Source organism: Corvus hawaiiensis, chromosome 22, assembly GCF_020740725.1.
Source record: "Corvus hawaiiensis isolate bCorHaw1 chromosome 22, bCorHaw1.pri.cur, whole genome shotgun sequence".
Classification (NCBI taxonomy): Eukaryota; Metazoa; Chordata; class Aves; order Passeriformes; family Corvidae; genus Corvus; species Corvus hawaiiensis.
Genome location: NC_063234.1, coordinates 543340 through 561396, shown reverse-complemented (window position 1 = coordinate 561396; position 18057 = coordinate 543340). Strand labels below are relative to the sequence as shown.

General features: G+C 44.9%; 1 protein-coding gene across 1 annotated transcript in view; it reads left to right on the top strand.

The window, feature by feature from the left end:
- The window catches only part of PEX14 (peroxisomal biogenesis factor 14), a 71128-nt gene extending 60694 nt beyond the window's left edge, over window positions 1-10434 (top strand). The window contains exons 5-9 of the mRNA XM_048326073.1: window positions 887-972; window positions 1583-1685; window positions 2953-3050; window positions 6210-6301; window positions 8619-10434. Of these exons, the coding sequence (XP_048182030.1) occupies window positions 887-972; window positions 1583-1685; window positions 2953-3050; window positions 6210-6301; window positions 8619-9084 (845 nt within the window). The 3' untranslated portion in view covers window positions 9085-10434. The remainder of the gene's footprint in view (window positions 1-886; window positions 973-1582; window positions 1686-2952; window positions 3051-6209; window positions 6302-8618) is intronic.
- The last annotated feature ends 7623 nt before the right edge of the window (window positions 10435-18057 follow it).

The following is an 18057-nucleotide window of genomic DNA, read 5'->3' as shown; positions in this document are numbered from 1 at the left end:
TCACACGTAGATTTGGAGACCACACCAGTCTCCCATCTCGTCAGTTCTGCCCACATCCTGCCACTGAACTTTAGGCAAGATCATTCTGCATCCTCTTTATTATTAAAGAAAACCGGGGGCAGTACAAGGTTCATTCAGGGAACTGCGAGGGAGGTGACAGGATAAGGCTGGTGGAAAACTACAGGTATCTTCTGATTCTGCTAAAAGGAGCAGGGCATACCATATCTTTGCTTTCCTTTGTGGAGCCTCTAAGCTTCTGTGCAGAATTGTATGTTGAATATCTCAAGCTTTAATCTACTTCTTTACCTCTCTCTGTAGATATTTCATTGCATATTTTCTCTCTGCTCTTTATGTGTGCTTTGGTCCCTATTTGTAATTTAAGCTTGAAAGACACTGGATCCTTCCTCATTGAAGTGGTCCGTAATTGCTGACACAGTTTTCATAAACTCATTTATTGCCCTGACAGATTTATCTTCTTTCTTAAAACACTCCCTTCTTTCCTTTCTCCTGCACTCGTCTGGGTCTCTGGCTCTGTCCCCATTTACAGAAACTATGATAGTGGAGAACAGTAGGTATTCAGGTAAGGAGTTAACCTTACCTAGTACCAGCCCCAGAGACAGTTGCCTGGGTTCAGAGTGCCTTCTGCAAGGAAAGAGTAGGTCAAAACAGCTTGATGGACCCTTTTTAATTGCTGCTCTGGTTTCTCTCCCTGTGACACTACAAGGCCAGTGTCAATGCCACAGGTCTGGCCAAATGTTTAAGTGTCCTCAGCCAAGGGCTTGCACACTGTGTGTTAATCATTGCTCTTTTCTCTGATAAAATGGATGTACAAAAATGTTGTCACCTGCAGTTCTGACTATGATTATTTCTTGATTCTGACCTTTAGGTCCCCCTGGCTCCAGATGGCGAGATTATGGTGCTTTGGCTATCATAATGGCAGGAATTGCCTTTGGATTCCACCAGCTCTACAAGGTAATATGTCTCTTGCTACTCCTACACTGTACTCTGAGAGAAACATGTTATGCTGCTTGTGTCCAAATGATCATGTTGCTTCCAAGCTGGTGAAGCATCTCTGTTCTGACTGGCACTGCTATTGGTATATTTGATAAATGTAGACACTTAACATGAAAATGCAGAGTCAAAAAGTGGCAAGCAAACTAGTTTTCAGCTGTGAATCTCAAACTACTGGAAATAAGGTAATTTCCATTGTGTATGCTCTTGTTGAAGCATATTCCGTTCCTAGGATGAGGCTGCAGAAGGTTCCATGCTAGCTAGAGGAGAGTTGTGACCTATTATATCCAGTCCACACTCTGCAAGGGCGGAATGAGGCAGATTTCATGGCTGTGTCCAGACTTAGGAACTGGTTTTCAGCACCCTGACAAATGTAAACACAAAACTCCTCTTCTTTTACCAGCTACTATACAGGGAATTTCTTTTCTCAGCCAGATGTGTGGATAAATGATCACTGGCTCTGTGATAAAGGCTGAGATTTGAGGGGTGGGATTTGAGGATGTTTCAGGTAGATTAGAAATAGCGCTTTGCACATCCCTATTTCCTGAAAAAGTTTCTGTACTCCATGCAGAAATACCTGGTCCCTCTCATCATGGGAGGCAAAGAAGACAGGAAACAACTTCAGAGGATTGAGTCAAACATTTCTGAGATGAGTGGCAGTGTGACACAGACAGGTAAAGATTAATGACTCCATCAATTCACCCCTCAAAGCTTTTCTCCCTCTATCCTCCATTCTGCCAAGACCCCCACCCTTTTCTTTCCCTCCATCTCCACTTTATGTGGTGACTTCATTTATCTGCTCTGAGAATCTGTTCACATTTGCAAATGAAGCCGCCGTCATTTCGGTTTAATTTGAAATTGCTTGTTTACTGTCGGCACGGCCTCAATTAATTATGTTTTTACGGAAAGGCTCCCAACCTCAGAATATTAATAAGGGGAATAAAATGACAGCCTTTTGGAGGGCTGTAAAGTTCATTTTTAATTTCTGCTTCTCTGATATTTTCAGCGGCTTTTTTTTTTGGTGGTTTCTCCCCACCTTCCATCTGAAAATCCAAGGGAGGGTCAGGAGAGTCTGTAATTACTGTGCCTCCCTGACCTTAGCCACCTTCTCTGTTATTGACTCTATAGGGTGTCTGTTCATTACCCGATGCCCTAATGACGGTCTGGATTAGCTGTTACCTGTCACACCAATAGAGTTTTTAATTTTATTTATTTTATCAGCTTGTTTACTGCCTGGAAGCTTTGGATAAAGTGCCAAAGTAGAAAAAGTTCTACAGCTGAAGTTGGAGTCCAGCAGAAGTTCTTCCGTGTTTGCTGGGGTGTAGGAAGGGAATACAGGATGCTCTCTTGGAAAAAAAGGGGAAAAGTGCAAAGTATATTCAGTTGGGATGAAAAAAATTATGATTTTCAGCAGTAAGTTTATTAAAGATACTGGGGTTGAAGGAGCTGGTAGGTTGAGAATGGGAGGATGCTAATTACACTTTTCATTGAAGGGTGAGAGGAAAAGCATCTTTCATTTCTCATGATACCCTAAGGTCAACCCTGAGAGCAGCCTCTTCCCAGACTGGAGCTAGCTAGCCCCAGTGTTTGCCTGCAAGAGCCCCGAGATAGATAAATGATACAAACATTGTGTAAGTTCAGGGAGATGTACAAATCATAAACCAATATAATTAAAAGGGAGAGGTTTTAGACGGATATACTGTGGTCTATAGACATCTATACAATGGAAAGATAAACTAGAAATACTGGAGGTTAGATGCAGTGCAGGTAGATTACCCATAGTGCAAATAAATCATATGGATTAAAGTGAGCAGGCGGGCATAGATAAATTAAATATAGTAGGAATAGAGGCATCTTTGTAGCTAGACAGCAGGAAAAGCGTGTGTGAGTGTGTAAGTGTGGATGTATCTCAGTTTAACTCTTCTGCTTTTTCCCTTACAGTGACTCAGTTACAGACAACCTTAGCAGCTGTCCAGGAGCTGCTAATCCAGCAGCAACAGAAAATCCAAGAGCTCACCCAAGAACTGGCTGCTTCCAAGGTACCAGCTTCCAACTCTTCACCTTTAGAGCATCATCAGTTTTGGAACATGCATGGCTTCTTTTGTGGGCATGTGGAGAGCACCTATTGGGTTCACAACCCAGCCATCAGCTCTGCCATATCCCCAAACAGTTTCTCTGCATCTGACTTCTTCATGGGTGGTGTAGTTAGAGCACTGGATATGAGTTGCATACTCACTGAAATACATCTGATTTTGGAGAGGGCTTTACTGGGTAGTTTTGGATGAAGCTCATGTGTCTGAGGCCTCAGACCTGTTCTTGGCTCCATACCTTCTGCGCTGCACTTGAGATGAAATTGTTGTGGATTTAGTCCACTGACCAAAAGAGGCAAAGACCAGTTGTGCAGAGAATTTTTTTTGTGTATGTAATTTTACCAGTTTGTATTTCTCCTGTACTCTGTACATCATGTTCAGCCAAGCAGATACTTGAAGGACTGTATGTAAGTCACTTGTTCAGGTCCAGGTAATGGCCAAACATTCTTACTATTTGGGTTCTTGTTTCAACGACTTTGGTCAGCTGAGTGTAACAGGTGGCCCCATTACAGCCCTGTTAATGACACACAGTGACCCATTCCCCTTGACTCTTGACTTGACCTTGGCAATAAAGCCATCAATTCTGACTAGTTTGTGTTGTTACATGTGTAAATAAAGTACCCACTTTTAACCAAAATTGATTTTCTTTCTGTCAATGAGAATTAGTGCTTTACTCCAAAGTACTTTGCAACCATTGGCCCAAGCATTCTATCAGTGAGTAAGTGTTGACGTGTGAGGTGGGGTGAATGTGGAGCAGTCACATGGAGATGAAGTCTTCCTTTGACTCGATGACTTGGGATTGTTCAAGGCCAAGATTGTTCACAGTTATCTTGTGGTATTCTCTGTACAGGGAGATTTTCCTGTGAAATCCTTTAGGCAATGCTTACAGCCCTTTACCTGCAGCAGGAACAGTTGTCTTCTCCCCTTACCACACTTTAATCTCATGCAGATGCTTTGATGGTGTGTAACTGGTGGGCCACAGCTGACTCTGTGCTGTGCACACTGTACAGGAGGAATCCCTCAGTGGCACAGCTGTAAATGCAACCATGAAAGTCAGTTTATGGTCACAACACTCTGCTTCAATTTTACTTGGGAACTGTGGCCTGACAGTGGCCTGGAGCCAGTCCGGAAATTGGAAAACTGTTTTCAGGTCTTAAGTGTTAAGATTAAGAACACATGTTGAGCTTTAAGAAGGAAAAAGGCCATAAGTCTTGGTGGTTTAGAGAGTCTTGAAGAAGTTTTCCTTCCCCCCTCTCTACCCCCCGCACTGAAATGGTAGCACACATTGTTATGATATCTAAACCTCATGTGTACAAAGAAAAACTTGGGCAACCCCACAAACCAAAGAATAAAAGCTGTGTTTTCTCAGCTGCAATGTAAGTTTTTATATCTGCTTTTCAAACTCCTACTGGCATGCTGTAAAAAATTAAAAAGAGCGACTTTAAGTAATTAAAAAACGTACATAAAAATTCAAGGCTTGAATTTTCTACAACTGTTTTTAAAGAGACTGGCTAAAAAGCCCCAGATGTCAGATTTTATTTCTAAATCCTAGGCATCTGGCACCATATGTGTTTTGGAAATTTGAGTCCTTTGCAGGCCAGTGAGTGGAAATCACTCCCTTGTTAATGTGCTGCTGTAGCTTTCAAGGTCTTAGAAAGCCAGAACAGTGGCTCCTGGATTCTTGCTGTCTGAGGGCTGGGAGTGTGAATCCTGAGGGAACACATCTGTGTATAACACAGCTACTACAGCCTGAGCCTCGCCCAGCTCTTTGGGTTTGAAGCCCAGAAGTCACTGTGAGCAGTGCTGGCTGTGGGGTTACTCAGCAGTAGCTCAAGACTGTTTAAGAGTAAGTAGGAACAAGCAGTTCTGGCTACATCTAGTGAGAACTGCTGAGGAGGAGTTTTGTGTTATTCCGGTTCTGGCTTCATTTGGTGGGGAATTTATTAGAACTATCTCTGCAGTGATACTCACCAATGTGTTTGTTTCTAATGGCTTTTAGCAGAAATTACTCATGCCAGGCATGAGTATTATTTGGTCTCATGGCTACAGGAATTACTGGAGGAAAAGGATGGGATAACCATAGACCATGATCTGTGTTTAGAAAACTCCCATTTCTCACGTTCCCAAAAGGGTTAAAAGAAAGAGTGCCAAAAGTATTGTCTGCAGCATGTTATCCTCAGTTACTTACTCTAATTTCTGCCTGATATCCCATGGCAATTCTGATGCAATTCTGACAGCAGCTATACTAGGCTTCCATGAGTTACTTATCGTCTTTCCCCACAAAACTGGATCCATTGCCTTGAAATATCCAAGAGACAGTGCCTAGTCCAGCTGCTTCTGGAGATACGACCTGGTAACTCAAGCACAGATCTAATTCTTCAGATCAAGTAGGGAATATTTTTGCTGCTTTCAAGTATGTATTTATCAGCCCACCTCTAAACACCACAGAGTGCAGATAATGGATTCTTTCTTTTGTGATTTAGGAGAAATGAGAAAATGGTTTTAAAGTAGTTGTTAATATATAGTATTCGAATCTGTTGTCTTAGCTAAGTTCAGTCTCAGAAAGGAGTAAAGGACCTGATTCAGTGCAACTCCCACTGCTTTTCCGGATCCTAGTTCTAGTTCTTCTCTAGAAATCATTCACTAGGTCAGTGCCAAGTGATTTGGTTTATCTCTCTGTGTATTGTTCTCTGTCTGATATGTTGGTGGAAAACATCCAATGTGGGCCCAGCTGTGCCTGAATTCTCACAAGTGCTGGCCTCCTGAAAAAAGAAATGGCCCCTTGAGATGTTTTAGCAATGGTTGTGCATGGGAGGCAAGATTGGAGACAAGATTAATTAGTCTCCCAAACACAAAGCAAATATTGAATAGTCCTGGCACCTTGAGACAATTATTATTTCTGGTCATCATGAGGATCTGTTCAAGTACTTCTTATTGTGGAAGTTGTTTTGCTCAGGTCTGAGAGATTTTAAGTGATAGAGGTTATGTATGTTATCCACAGGACTCAAAATTCCCAGATGGGAGCAGAACAACATAGGAAAAAGTGACATTGGTGAATTATCTTCCAGTTCAGACATTGATCTTTATGTCTTGTTTTTCATGTTCTAGGCCACAACTTCCACCAATTGGATTCTGGAGTCGCAGAATATCAATGAATTGAAATCTGAGATCTACTCTTTAAAAGGACTTCTCCTGAACCGGTATGGATGCAATATGTGAGCAGACTGTTGTGGGGAAAGGGCTGCTTTCTGGGATTCCCTCAGTCATGGAGAGGAAGGGCATTTCGAACAGGAACTACCTCTATATCCTGTTACTGCTATTTTAATAGTACCATTTTGCACTCCGCTATCACTTTCTATTTGCAGGTCTCAAAATTGTTTTCAAACTGGCCTTAAATCACAGAGTGCATTAGGGAATTGATAAGATTTTTCCTTTTTGTTTGTTTGCACTTCCCCCACAGTCAGGATGCCTCTCACCTAGTTTGAGGAATTGACTGCATCTGCACCTGTATTCTGTTTTAGAAAGTCACTTCTGGATGCAGTTCAGCTGCCTTACTCATGGTCAGGGCATAACCAGGATGAAAAGAATTGTGCCACAGCAGAGCTTGTTCCTCTTAATCAGCTCAGGTATCAACCTCTTATACTGTAGCAGATGTCTGAAATGAGGTGAAAGAAATCCCAGCCTGTGGGACAGTCATAAGAACAGGGATCAGATCTCAGTTCTTGAGAAAATTCTTTTTTCCCAAGTAATTAAGAGTTTATCTGGCTTCCAGCTATTGATCCCGTCATTTGGATAGGGCTCCCTTGTCTCCTTCTACATGTAACTAAGACTTCTCAATGTTTCCTAAGAGACGGACTTCAAAGGTCAGTCTAAGATTGGACTAGGTGTGTCCTGGATCTGAGCAAGCGGGCTTTTCAGAAGTCTGAAAAGTGTGTTGCCGTCAATATCCTTTTAAATTCTTGCAGGAGAAGGAGTTGCAGTAGGAAGCTTTGAAGGATTGAGGACACATATTAAGTTACCGTCTGTTAAGCTGGGTCATACTGGCCTCTCTGTGGGGAGAGAGCATTACTTAATGACACCTTTGCAGCAGTGGGAAGGCTGTAACTGGGGGAAAAGTGCTTTTTGGGGGAAAAGTGCTTTTTGGGAAAAAAGAAAACTTTTTAGGGGCTTGTTTTTTAATAAAAAGACAAATGTTTCTGCAGTGAGGAAGCAGCAGCAGCATTGGAGCCAGGAAAACCACTGAGATTAGCTTGGTTGCTTGGAGCATGGTGCTAATAGTGCCAAGGTTGTGGGCTCAAGCTCTGTGTGGGCCACTCACTTAAGAGTTGGACTCAGTGGTCCTTGGGGGTCCCTTCCAATTCAGAATATTCTGTGATTGTCTCCAGATTGAATTAGTTGGTTGCATTTATGATAGTCGTTGAATAGTGCAGACATCAGCATCCTGCACTCACAGGGGATGGGGTGAGATCAGCCCAGTTCTGTGGTGGCTGCTGGTGGCAGCAGCAGGAGGGAGGTGAGAGCTGCTCCTGTTCCCACTTCAGTCTAAGAGAAGGCAGTGCCGAGTGTGAGCACTTGGTGCAGGAGAGCAGCCAGCTTTGCTCTGCTCTGCTCTTGTTCGTGGCACTTGCCAGCTCCCCTGAGGGGCATGAGGACCCCCTGGCACATAGCCTTTTCAGACTTTGATCTGACACCTCTTCATACTCCCGCTTTTCACATACACAGGCAAGGATGCATGGGAGTACTACACCAGACATGCTTTTGTTCTTTGCCCTTCATGATGGATGACTCTCTGAGGGCACCAGTGCTCCCCTTGCATTTATATTTGTCCTGTTTGGCACTTGGGATCTCCTATTAGTACTGGGCATTAGCCTGCTACTGCCATATCCTTAAAACCTGGAAAGGACTTGGGGCCAGCTTTTCAGCTGGTGCGAGCTGGTATGACTCCATTCAAGTCAGAGAAGCTGAACCAGTTTGTGGCAGCCAGGCCTGGCCCAAACATGTAAAGTGCATGCTGGGACTGGGAGAAAGGCTCTGGATTGCAATGAGCCAGAATGCAAGTGGTGTATCACTATTGAGGTGAGAGCCAGGTGGTGAAATTCCTTGGCTCAGGCACCTGGTGTGTCTGACTTCTTGCTCCAGTGGGAATTTTCTGTACCAATTAATTAGTGATTGTCTTATAAAGGGACACCTTTGTCTTTTCATAGGCAGCATTCCTGAGTGCTAGCTTACTTAGTGAAATTGGCAAAATCAGATCATTTTAGTGCTTCAGACTGCCCAGCTGGGATATTTTCCTTGTGTACAGGCTCGATTGCTGGGAGCTTGTAAAGCACTTTGAGAATCTCTCTGGAGAAGTGAAGTGGCCTTGGTTTTGCTCATTTATGGCAATGAGACTTGCAGTTTCAGTCTTGCTTTACATGACTTCCGTAGTGCAAATGCCATTCTCTCTAATGATAACCCCTCAGTATTTATAATAAAAGCCCCTTTCTCTCCTTTTCTTCCCCTCTTCTCCTCCCCAAGGAGGCAGTTCCCTCCTTCCCCTTCGGCTCCTAAGATCCCATCATGGCAGATCCCAGTGAAGCCAAGCTCACCCTCCAACCCCGTTGTTGCCAACCACAACAGCAGCAGTGACATCTCACCGGTCAGCAACGAGTCGACCACCTCATCCCCAGTGAAGGAGAGCCACAGTCCTGAGGGCTCCAAGGTCAGCTGCCACCTGCTCGGCACGGAGGAGGGCACCAAGGCCGTCATCGACGTCACGAGCCAAGTGCGGATGGAGGTGCAGGGTGAGGAGGAGAAAAGGGAAACCAAAAGGAATGATGAGGAGGAAGAGGATGATGAGGATGATGATGTTAGCCATGTGGATGAGGAGGAATGTCTGGGTGTCCAGACTGAGGACCGGAGAGGAGGGGATGGTCAGATTAATGAGCAAGTGGAAAAGCTACGAAGACCTGAGGGGGCCAGCAATGAGAATGAGATTGACTAAGACACCCTGGCTGCTGCTGCTGCTGCTGCTGCACATCTTCCCCAGCCTGCTGCACTGTCCCCAGTGCCTCTCCCATTTTGTGGAGAGAAAAGCTACCATTCCCTCCAGTGATTCTCCCTTGATTGACCTTGAGCAAGGTCATGATTGCTCGGTGAACAACATGATTGCCCTGTTTCACCACAGGGCTTTTCAGTCTTGCAGTGGCTTCTTCTCCCCTCCCAGCCCTTCTTCCCGTGAGCTGGGGTCACTGCTAGGCTGGCAGACCGATCGCCTTACCATGCACCACAGCTACAGAATACGCCCTCTTACAGAAGCAGCCGGCCTCTTGCTGCATCCTAGAGCCCTTCTATCCAATTTCAGAAACCAGTCTGTACTGAGCTCCTTGATTTCATGAGCCTTTAATCCCACATAAGGCCCAAACCAGTTCTCTGTTTCCCAAAATAACCCTCTGTTTTATTTCTCAAACTACTTGATACTCTGTTGCAAAACAAAACAAAACCAAACCTGAACATTTTAACCTCAAATTCCTCACCAGATCTCAGTCTTGGCTCTTCCAAACCTTATGCCAAGCCTCAAATTCCTGAAACTACCTAGCACGTAAAAACACTAAACTTCTGTGGGGTCCAAAGAATGTTATTTCCACCCCACATGCTTACATTCATCACAGTGACCTGTTGGTAGGGACCAAGGTGTCATGGCCACAGTAAAATCCATGAGAACAGGTGGCTTTGTTGATGACTGCTTCCCAGTAAAAGGCTTTAGAAGAAGTTGACTCCACTCAACCCCGTTATTACCCTTCCTCCTCCAAAGACAAGAAGCTCACATCAGTTTTTGACATCATATATTTTATTTATAGCTGCTCTGAATGAATGAATGAATGAATGAGTGGGGTGAAATCAGATGCTGGAATAGTTGGTTAATTCTGAATATTTGCAATGGTTTTTAGCCTTTTTTTCTCCCTAAATGAGAAGAAAAATGATCATAAATGGTACCTCTCCAGTGACAGGCACCTGCTTCAGCAAAGCAGTCTTTCTAGCAAAGACAACAGCTCCAGCTCTGAGGTTTAACCACTGGCCCTTCTTGTGCAGTTCAGCCTTTTTTTTGCCCCGTTGGGGCCATACACAAACCAGTGAATTTTGAACCCTCTCATTTGCAGCATTGTGTTTGCAGCTGGTGGTGTCCAGTGATACTATTCACTGCATCAGGGCATCTTAGCAGAGCAATTCTTGTAACAACTGAGTCTCACTGTCCTCACCAAGCAAGTGTGCTCGTCTGTGTGATCATGTATAGATTTCAAATATAAAATATGATTGTATATAATTGTAATAAATATGAGTTACCACTATTTAACACCAGGCTATTACTGGATTACTGTGGCTCTTATTTTGGGGAGAAATATGCATGTAGGGTGGTCAGGGGAGGGGAAAGGGGTGGTTACAGAAACCTGGTCCTTTTAAAATGTTTTCCAAAGGCCATTTGTGGTTGGTTTTTGGACTGCTCCAGTCCTAGGCGATATCAGCAGGAGGCAGTGGTGTAAGTGCAGTGTAAGGTACACTACAAATAGCTCCAGGAGCGTGGTAATGCTGTGTTGTCTTTGATGGTGCAGAGGTTGTGATGGATGTAGCCCCTGGTGAGTGCAGTGCAGTTATTCTGTGCCTCTGCTCCCAGCAGGAGGCTCTGCAGGGTGTGGAATAATGCTGCGTCCTGCTCCTTCCGCCAGCAGCAGGAGGTGCTGAAGGGAGAATGTGAGATATCCCATGGCCCCTCAGTCTTATCTCCAGGAGGGAATGCTGTGCTGGATCCCATGACTGGTCTAACCCTGCCATCCCAGTCCAGAAACCATCGAAGGAGATGGTGTGCAGCAAGTAAATTGTAGCTACTACAGTTCCATCATTGTTCAACAGAAGGATTTGGCTCCCCTCTGAAAAATAAGGGATTTACTTGATTCCCAAGTATTTGGGTGTCTGGTACACAGTGACATTTTCCTGCTCGGGGGAGCGAAAGGGACCTTCATATTACTGTATTTAGACCTGCTGCTGAATGTGATGATTTCTCATGCCTTAAATGGATGAATATCTTCCCCAGGAGTGAGTGAGTGTGTGTGTGTGTGTGTGTGTCTCCCTCTCAGTCTCTCTCTCCACTGTTTAACGTTCACAGAGAACGTCACGTTTAGCTAAAACAGGGCAAATTTGAAAATGTTTAAAAGGAAAGGCTTTTCTTAAGAGATGACACTTTTCATTTCTCCAAGTCAGGAATCCTTGTGAAAAGAAAAGACAACAACGCAGGGATGTGATGAAAAAGTATTGTCCTGCCTGTATACATTCTATATACATAGAAGGTTTTGAAAATAGAAAGTGCCTGGACAACAGCAGTTGGTGAAATGTGGAAAATATGTTGCTGAGGTATGTGCCTTGCAGAGTGACTTACAAGGTTTATAGTACAAGCATCCCTGCGGGTTCATTTTCCCCCCTTTTTCCTCCATGTTGCCAGTGTTCAATTCATTTACTTCAGGATTTCTGGTGCAGAGTAAAAGGCAGTTTTCTTTAACTGCTCTTTTCTGTCTGTTAGTTTTCTTTCTTACTACCTTTACCAATTCTGTAGGTTTTCTGTATATGATACCAGTTCTAAATATTTTCCTTTCTTCAACCTGATGAATCCCAGAAAACTCCATCAAGGCCATTGTTGCTCAAAACATGTAACTCTGTGCCTCTGGCCACTGATGGGGCGTTTGTGTATTTTGTTGAAGAGATCCAATCCACCAGCAAAGAATTTGGAAGAAGCCAGACCTTCTAACCAGCAGGTATTGTTATGAGTCACAAGTTCTATTCCTCTGTGTCATGTTCCTTCTCTTTCCAGCATAGCAACAGTTGTAGGAAGAGGATTTTGGTCCTTGTAGCCTGACTAATAACCTGTAATTTTTTTTTCTTCTTTTTTTGCTAGAAACAAACTTCTTAGCTCAGCTGCCCTGTGAAATGCTTATTCACTGGCCTGTTGGCACTGACAATGGCATCCTATTAACTGAGAGATGACCAGGTAGAGAACCTTTTATCTGCAGAATGAGACAGCAGCAGCAGTTCCCCACCACCCGGCTTATTTAAGGACTGTTTTATTGTGTACTCTATTTTTACTCTATTTTACACAGGAAGAAGAATAACCCACCAGAGAGTTGAGTTCAGTGGGTTCCTAACATGGTTTCTATAGGTCCTTAAAAACATATAAAAAAAAGAGGTGAAGGGAGCGTCCTCTGGACGGTGTCATCTGGACACATTTCAGTGAATGCCTGTGACCCTGTGCCCTCTCCTAGAGGAAACAATACCAGACTGGTACTTCCCAGTAATTTGAGAATATAAAAACTCCCTTTTCAATAGCTGCAAGAGGAGTGTGGGCTAGTCAAAAGGGGGAAAGGGTTAAGAGAGATGTCTCCTGATCATCTCCCTCCAACCTTCCTTACCCTCAGATGTGCCAAATTGGTCCTATCTGCATCTTTGTCAAAAGCAGGAAGAATCTTATTTTTATTGTCTTTTGTGTGTTGGTGGCGTAACCAAACAGTGTTTGGGATCAGAAGGAAGAGAGAGGATGACTTTGCAAAGTATTTTACTTGTAAGTGTGCCTTGGATTTCACACGATGGTAAAAAATACTGGCTGATAGATACAGAGCTGTGACACAGACAAGTTTCTGAGAAAGCCGCCTTTGGGAACCAGATGTTGTTCAAGGTCCTGCAGCTTGTACAGCCCCCAAACCCATGAACTCTGTGCCCTGGAGCAAGAGCACCAGCCCTGTTCTGGCCACTACCCAGCTGTGGCCACTGGCCCTGAGGACCGGGCTGTGCAAGTGTGAGTGAGGAGCTGCCCAGCACCTCAGCCTGCCCTGAGACACACACTTGGATCTGGCCTTTCCTTGCTGCAACTTGGGTTCTTCTGGCAAGTAACTGCTCTTTTGTAACTGTTCTCTCTTATTTTATGTTCGGTAGAGGGGGAGGAAGGGTTGCCAGAAGGTCCATCCTGGTGTGTGCTGGTGGAAAAAAGTGTGGTGTATGTTGGACTGTGGAAAAAGCCCAGGTGGTGTCTACTCCATAGCTGGCATTTGCAGTACTTGCTGCAGGAACAGAGGCTCCTTGCTTTTCCTGTGCTGGGGCAGTGCCGTGCTCGGGGAAAACAAAGGCTCAGGCAGCAGGTCCAGAGCAGCATTTTGTTGCAAACCTGTTTTGTTAAAGTCAAGGTCTCCATGCTTGATTAAACCCTTCATGCCCAGCAGCAGGCTGTGGAGAACTAAGTGTTTGCTAAGGGCTTTGACACAGGAAGCTTTGGAAGGCCCTTACTGTGTGGTGATGCTTTATGTTAAGCACAAATTGTTTGTGGTGGTGACCCTGCATACCAAAAACTGATGAGCTTGAGCTGTGAGTTTTTCAGCCCTCTCACACCATTGGGTGCTATGCAAGTGCAAAGCAAAAGAAAGACTTGATCTCCAGGGATGGAAACATAAAGAGGTGCTGGAAGGTGAAACAAGGGAAGTTATTTACCTAAGGGTACAGGAGAGAGCTTCCAGCTTTCTTCATTTTCCCTTTTCTTGTCTTATCCCCAGACTATGCTGCTTCCTTAGGAGTCAGCCTTGACAGGCATCTTTGGAGCTGTGTCCACGTATTATGCTGGTGAAAGGGCGGCTCTCACCACTACTTACACTCTTAAAAAGAATATAAAAAAGTGGAAATGTACTTAGGGTGAGTTTTGGGGCAGGAAGAGGGAAGAGGGAAGATGGAGATCAGGGCCTGACTTCTTCACTTGCTGTGCAGTACAAGCTGCACGCTTTTAGATTGAGGGGCTGGCATGGTCTGTCCCAGATCAGGAAAAAAAAACAATCCCATCCCCAAAAGGGAGCAAGCACTAACCTAATAAAGGCACCAGCTGGACGAAGGCAAAACCATCTCTTTGGGAAAAGAAAAAAAAAAAAAAAAACAACCAACCTCCTTTCTTTAGAAAAATAATATATTTCATCCAAATAAGGTAAAAATATTTGAAATGGGGCAGAAGTGAGCACTAGGCAGCATCTGTCAGGCCCTTTCTGAAAAGGGGAAGATTATTAAAACTCAATTACAATTTATTTCTGTAAAGTGTCTTTCAGGCTAAAAATCTCCCCAAATGCTTTGCAAGGACTGCTCAGGGATAACTCACAGTATCGAGCCTCCTAGAACAACACCCTGCTTTCGTACCGAGCCCTCCTGTTCTGCATCTGCTGAAGGAATTCATCCTTCAGGATTTTATTTTGTTTCTTCTATGTTTGTGCAAATAATGAGAGATGTTTTATGACGCTGGCTGCAAGAACAGCCTCAAGAGGAATGGGAGGGTGACACTGTATTTTTTTCTGGTTTAGGTGAAATACTTGCTTTTCTTTAGGACTGCGTCTCCTGTGTGAGAAGATGATTGGCTGCGTAGGGCTGATTCAGAGGATCGAGAAGTACAACTGGCTTATTTGTTGCCTATTTTTCTTTCTATGCCTGTCAGTTTGCCAGGCTGCTTGCCTATGTCTCAGTCCCTTTGCTTGGCAAGGCTGTTCTGTGCAGCATCCTGTGCAGTTGGTTTTTCACCTTCCGTCATGTCTATCTCCTCATGCTCTTTCCTTTCTAACACTTCACAGACTGCTTCCAACTTTACACCTCTGCTTCTGTAGCTACTACTGAGGTTTCATGTGTGTGCAGCCAGAGTAACACCTGTCTAAAATTAATTTCTTTAACTGATTTAATTAAACCAGAGGAAGTTCTGGGGTGGGCATTCTTCCATCTCTGTGAGCAGATTTTCTTTACTTAAGCAGTTTCACCTTTGTGCATGCACAAAGGACTGGGTGCTAAATGCTGCAGCTTTCTTGTGTAGATGAATTACTCCTTGCTTTCTGCCCCCTTACACTGTCAGCAGCAGGTCCCATCTCTGCATGCCTGTTTGCCTGCTTATCTGCCTGCTTTTTTGCAGTAATATCAAACTTCCATGACAGCAGCGGCAGGCTTTGGGTGTGAGATGGAGCTAGGGGCTCCCTCTTGCTTCACAGTCTCTTCTGTTTGCCAGAACAAGCCTGGTGCAGCCTGGAATTGGAATATCCCACTACTGCATCTCTTCCTTGCCTCCCCAACTCTAAAAACTGCAGGCAGAACCTGCTAATCTGTGTAAAATAGTGGGAAAATGGGGAAGTGTGGTGGATGCCCCTGGCAGTGGGTGTCCCCCCTTGTGCTGTGTGGAGGGGATGTGGAGGGGCTGCAGCTGTGCCAGCCCTGGGGGAGCCCTCTGCACAGAGGCTGTGTAAGTGGCCTGGGCACAGCGGGGAGATTCAGTGCCTCCAGCCACAGGCCAGAGCTGGACCCCTTCTCTCTTGTGGGCACAACTGGCTCTTCCCAAGACGTGACTTGCAGGGATAGTGCCTGGCCACTGAATGAAGGCACTTGCTTCCCTCCAAGGGCTGTCTGACTGGCTCTGGCCACAGACCAAGTGTCTCAGTGGTGTCCAATTCAGTGTGTCAAATGCAGAGCTCTGTCATTTAGGCAGAGCTTGGCCATGTCCTGGGATCCCGGGGAGGGTCCGTGGGGCTGCCAGCAACAGCAGGGGCTCAGGGCAGGGGCTGCTGGTCGCACACTGCCCTGTGGGAAGGGAGGGAAGGGGGCAGGGAACAGCTCTGTCTGCCTGTCAGATAAATCTTCAGCTGTTTACTTAAATACTCAGTGTTTCTTCATTTGTTTGTTTAAGAGTTTTCCTGCCAAAAAAGAGCAAAAGGAAGAAGGGAAGCTGCCTCTGGTGGCCACCCTTCCTCAGCTAGGATGGGCCTGGAGCACTTCACAGGCAAGAGCAGGACACCCTGCCTTGCTCTGGGAAGATGAAGGGATGCGCTTCAGGATGGACCATGTTCCCATCTTCTGAGCAATGTCTGACCCTTGTGAGGGAAGATGTGTCTGAGGGACTCCAGTGAGCCCACTTGTTGCCCTAGGGCTGGCATGAAGAACTTGTCATCCCTTCCAGCACCTCCTGTTACCTACAAATGCTCAGTGCCTTTTTTCCCTCTTCACTCTCACCCATTTGGTAGGAATTGTTGCCTCCAGGGCTGAGTTTTGTCAGCTTTCAGGTACCGGTGGAATCTGTTCAAGACCGCAGAGACCGAAAAGGCGAGGGCTGGAGCCTGAATGTTGGATTTCCATGTGACAGTGTCTGCCACAGAGGACTCAAAAGCATCTCCCCCATCTTTATGATACCCATAAAATATATTAGGTGTAGTAAGTATCACACAAGCAGTTCCTTCCTTCATGTTAGCATGTGCTTTCACCAAAACCGGCCTCTTTCCTTGTCCCAGTATTCAGCAAACCTGTGTGTTTTGTGGTAGCTGTGCATATCTGGTGTACAGACACATCCACACATGCTCTCCTCTTTCCAAGTTTGGTCATACTAAGCAAAGTTCTGCCTTAATTTTGAAAGAAAGACAGAACTTACTTACTAGTGTACATGAAATTCCATAGACATTCCCAACAACCTGCATGCTTTTTTTGTTCAGAATAGGTACAAGCTGCTCACTGACTTTCAGAGAAGTCTTTAAAGTTCATACTCCTCTTGAAGATGATGGGAGGTTTTATTGTCATGTTCGAAAGCTTTAGTCTTCTCTGCAGACCATGTGCAAATTGGGGGAAGAGAGAGATTTGGTTATAGCTCCTCTCCCCTTTCCCCAGAGCTGCTTCTTTAAAAGGACTTCCCATGGCCTTCAAAACAAGCACCTGCAGGTTTGTAAATGCTAAACTCCATTGCGACTCAAGCAGCTGATGCAGTCTGTGTGTAGTGTGCAGCAGGACTGTTGGTTCAGAACCTTTCTTCTTGGAAAGGGCTTGTGCAGAACTGTGAAAGAAATTTTAGAGATCAGGAGAAGGTCTTAGCTTTAAACATGTGGTCCCCACCCTCTTGTTCACTTCTGTGTCATAATGCTTCTCTCTTGCTTTGTGTTATTATACCCAGTGAAAATATTTCTTCCATGAACTTTTTCAAGACATTTATTATCTATTAGCCAGTTGTTACCTGTTAGTGGCTGCTTTCTCTCTTAGGTGCCATACCTGAGCAACATGGACAGGACCAACAGCTGGCTTAGTCAGTTTTTTCTCCACTGATTAACAGACCTATTTCCCTGGCAAGTCTCCGTGTCTTTCTGAATGTCATGATACCTCAGGAACCCAGTGCTGCTGGTCCCTGCAAACTGTAAGTTATGCCCAGTACGTGTTGTGCATCATAACAGCTGCTTTTCCTCAGTACCAGTAAGCACCAGAATTCTGAATTTCCTTCTGTCAGGGTGTAGGATGTATTATGCTACTGGAGTAAATGTCCTCCTGAGTCACACATGCTTTACTCATTCTATACTCAGATGAGCAAGCCATGATGAGGATTTTCTGTGGGCATCTGCAGCTCTGCATCCCAACAGTGCAGCTCAGGGGTGACAACTGGCTGCTCTGCACCCACTGCTCTGAATTCTGGGCCTCACAACCCTGCAAGATGGTGCTTGAGTGAAGGGAGTTGGGGTTGGAGCTGGTAAGAGCTTATAAGAAAGATTTCTGCAAATTAAATGAATGCCTACTGCAGTGTAAGAACTGTTCCTCAGAGGTCTGGGACACAAGGAGAGGTGTAACCCAAAGTACTATTTTCCTAGGAATCTCTAGGAATGCCCTTGCTGGACTGTCTGTGAGAAGCTCTGGGATGAACAGTGATGATTGTCTTTCTAAGCCACTGATGGCAATTACCTGTGATCAGCTTTCTGAGCTGCTGTGATGGCCAACACCATTAATCTACGCTCATTATTTGTGTCCTTGTTGGCCCTTCTGGCTCCAGCACAGACAGGTCTCCATGTGCTCAGGCCAGACCAGGCATGTTTGGTTAATGACACCTAAAAACCAGGATGATTGAAGGCAGCAGCAGAACCATCTGGTCTCCCATTCTGTGTCCTGGAATACCTTGGTTGCTGCTTGT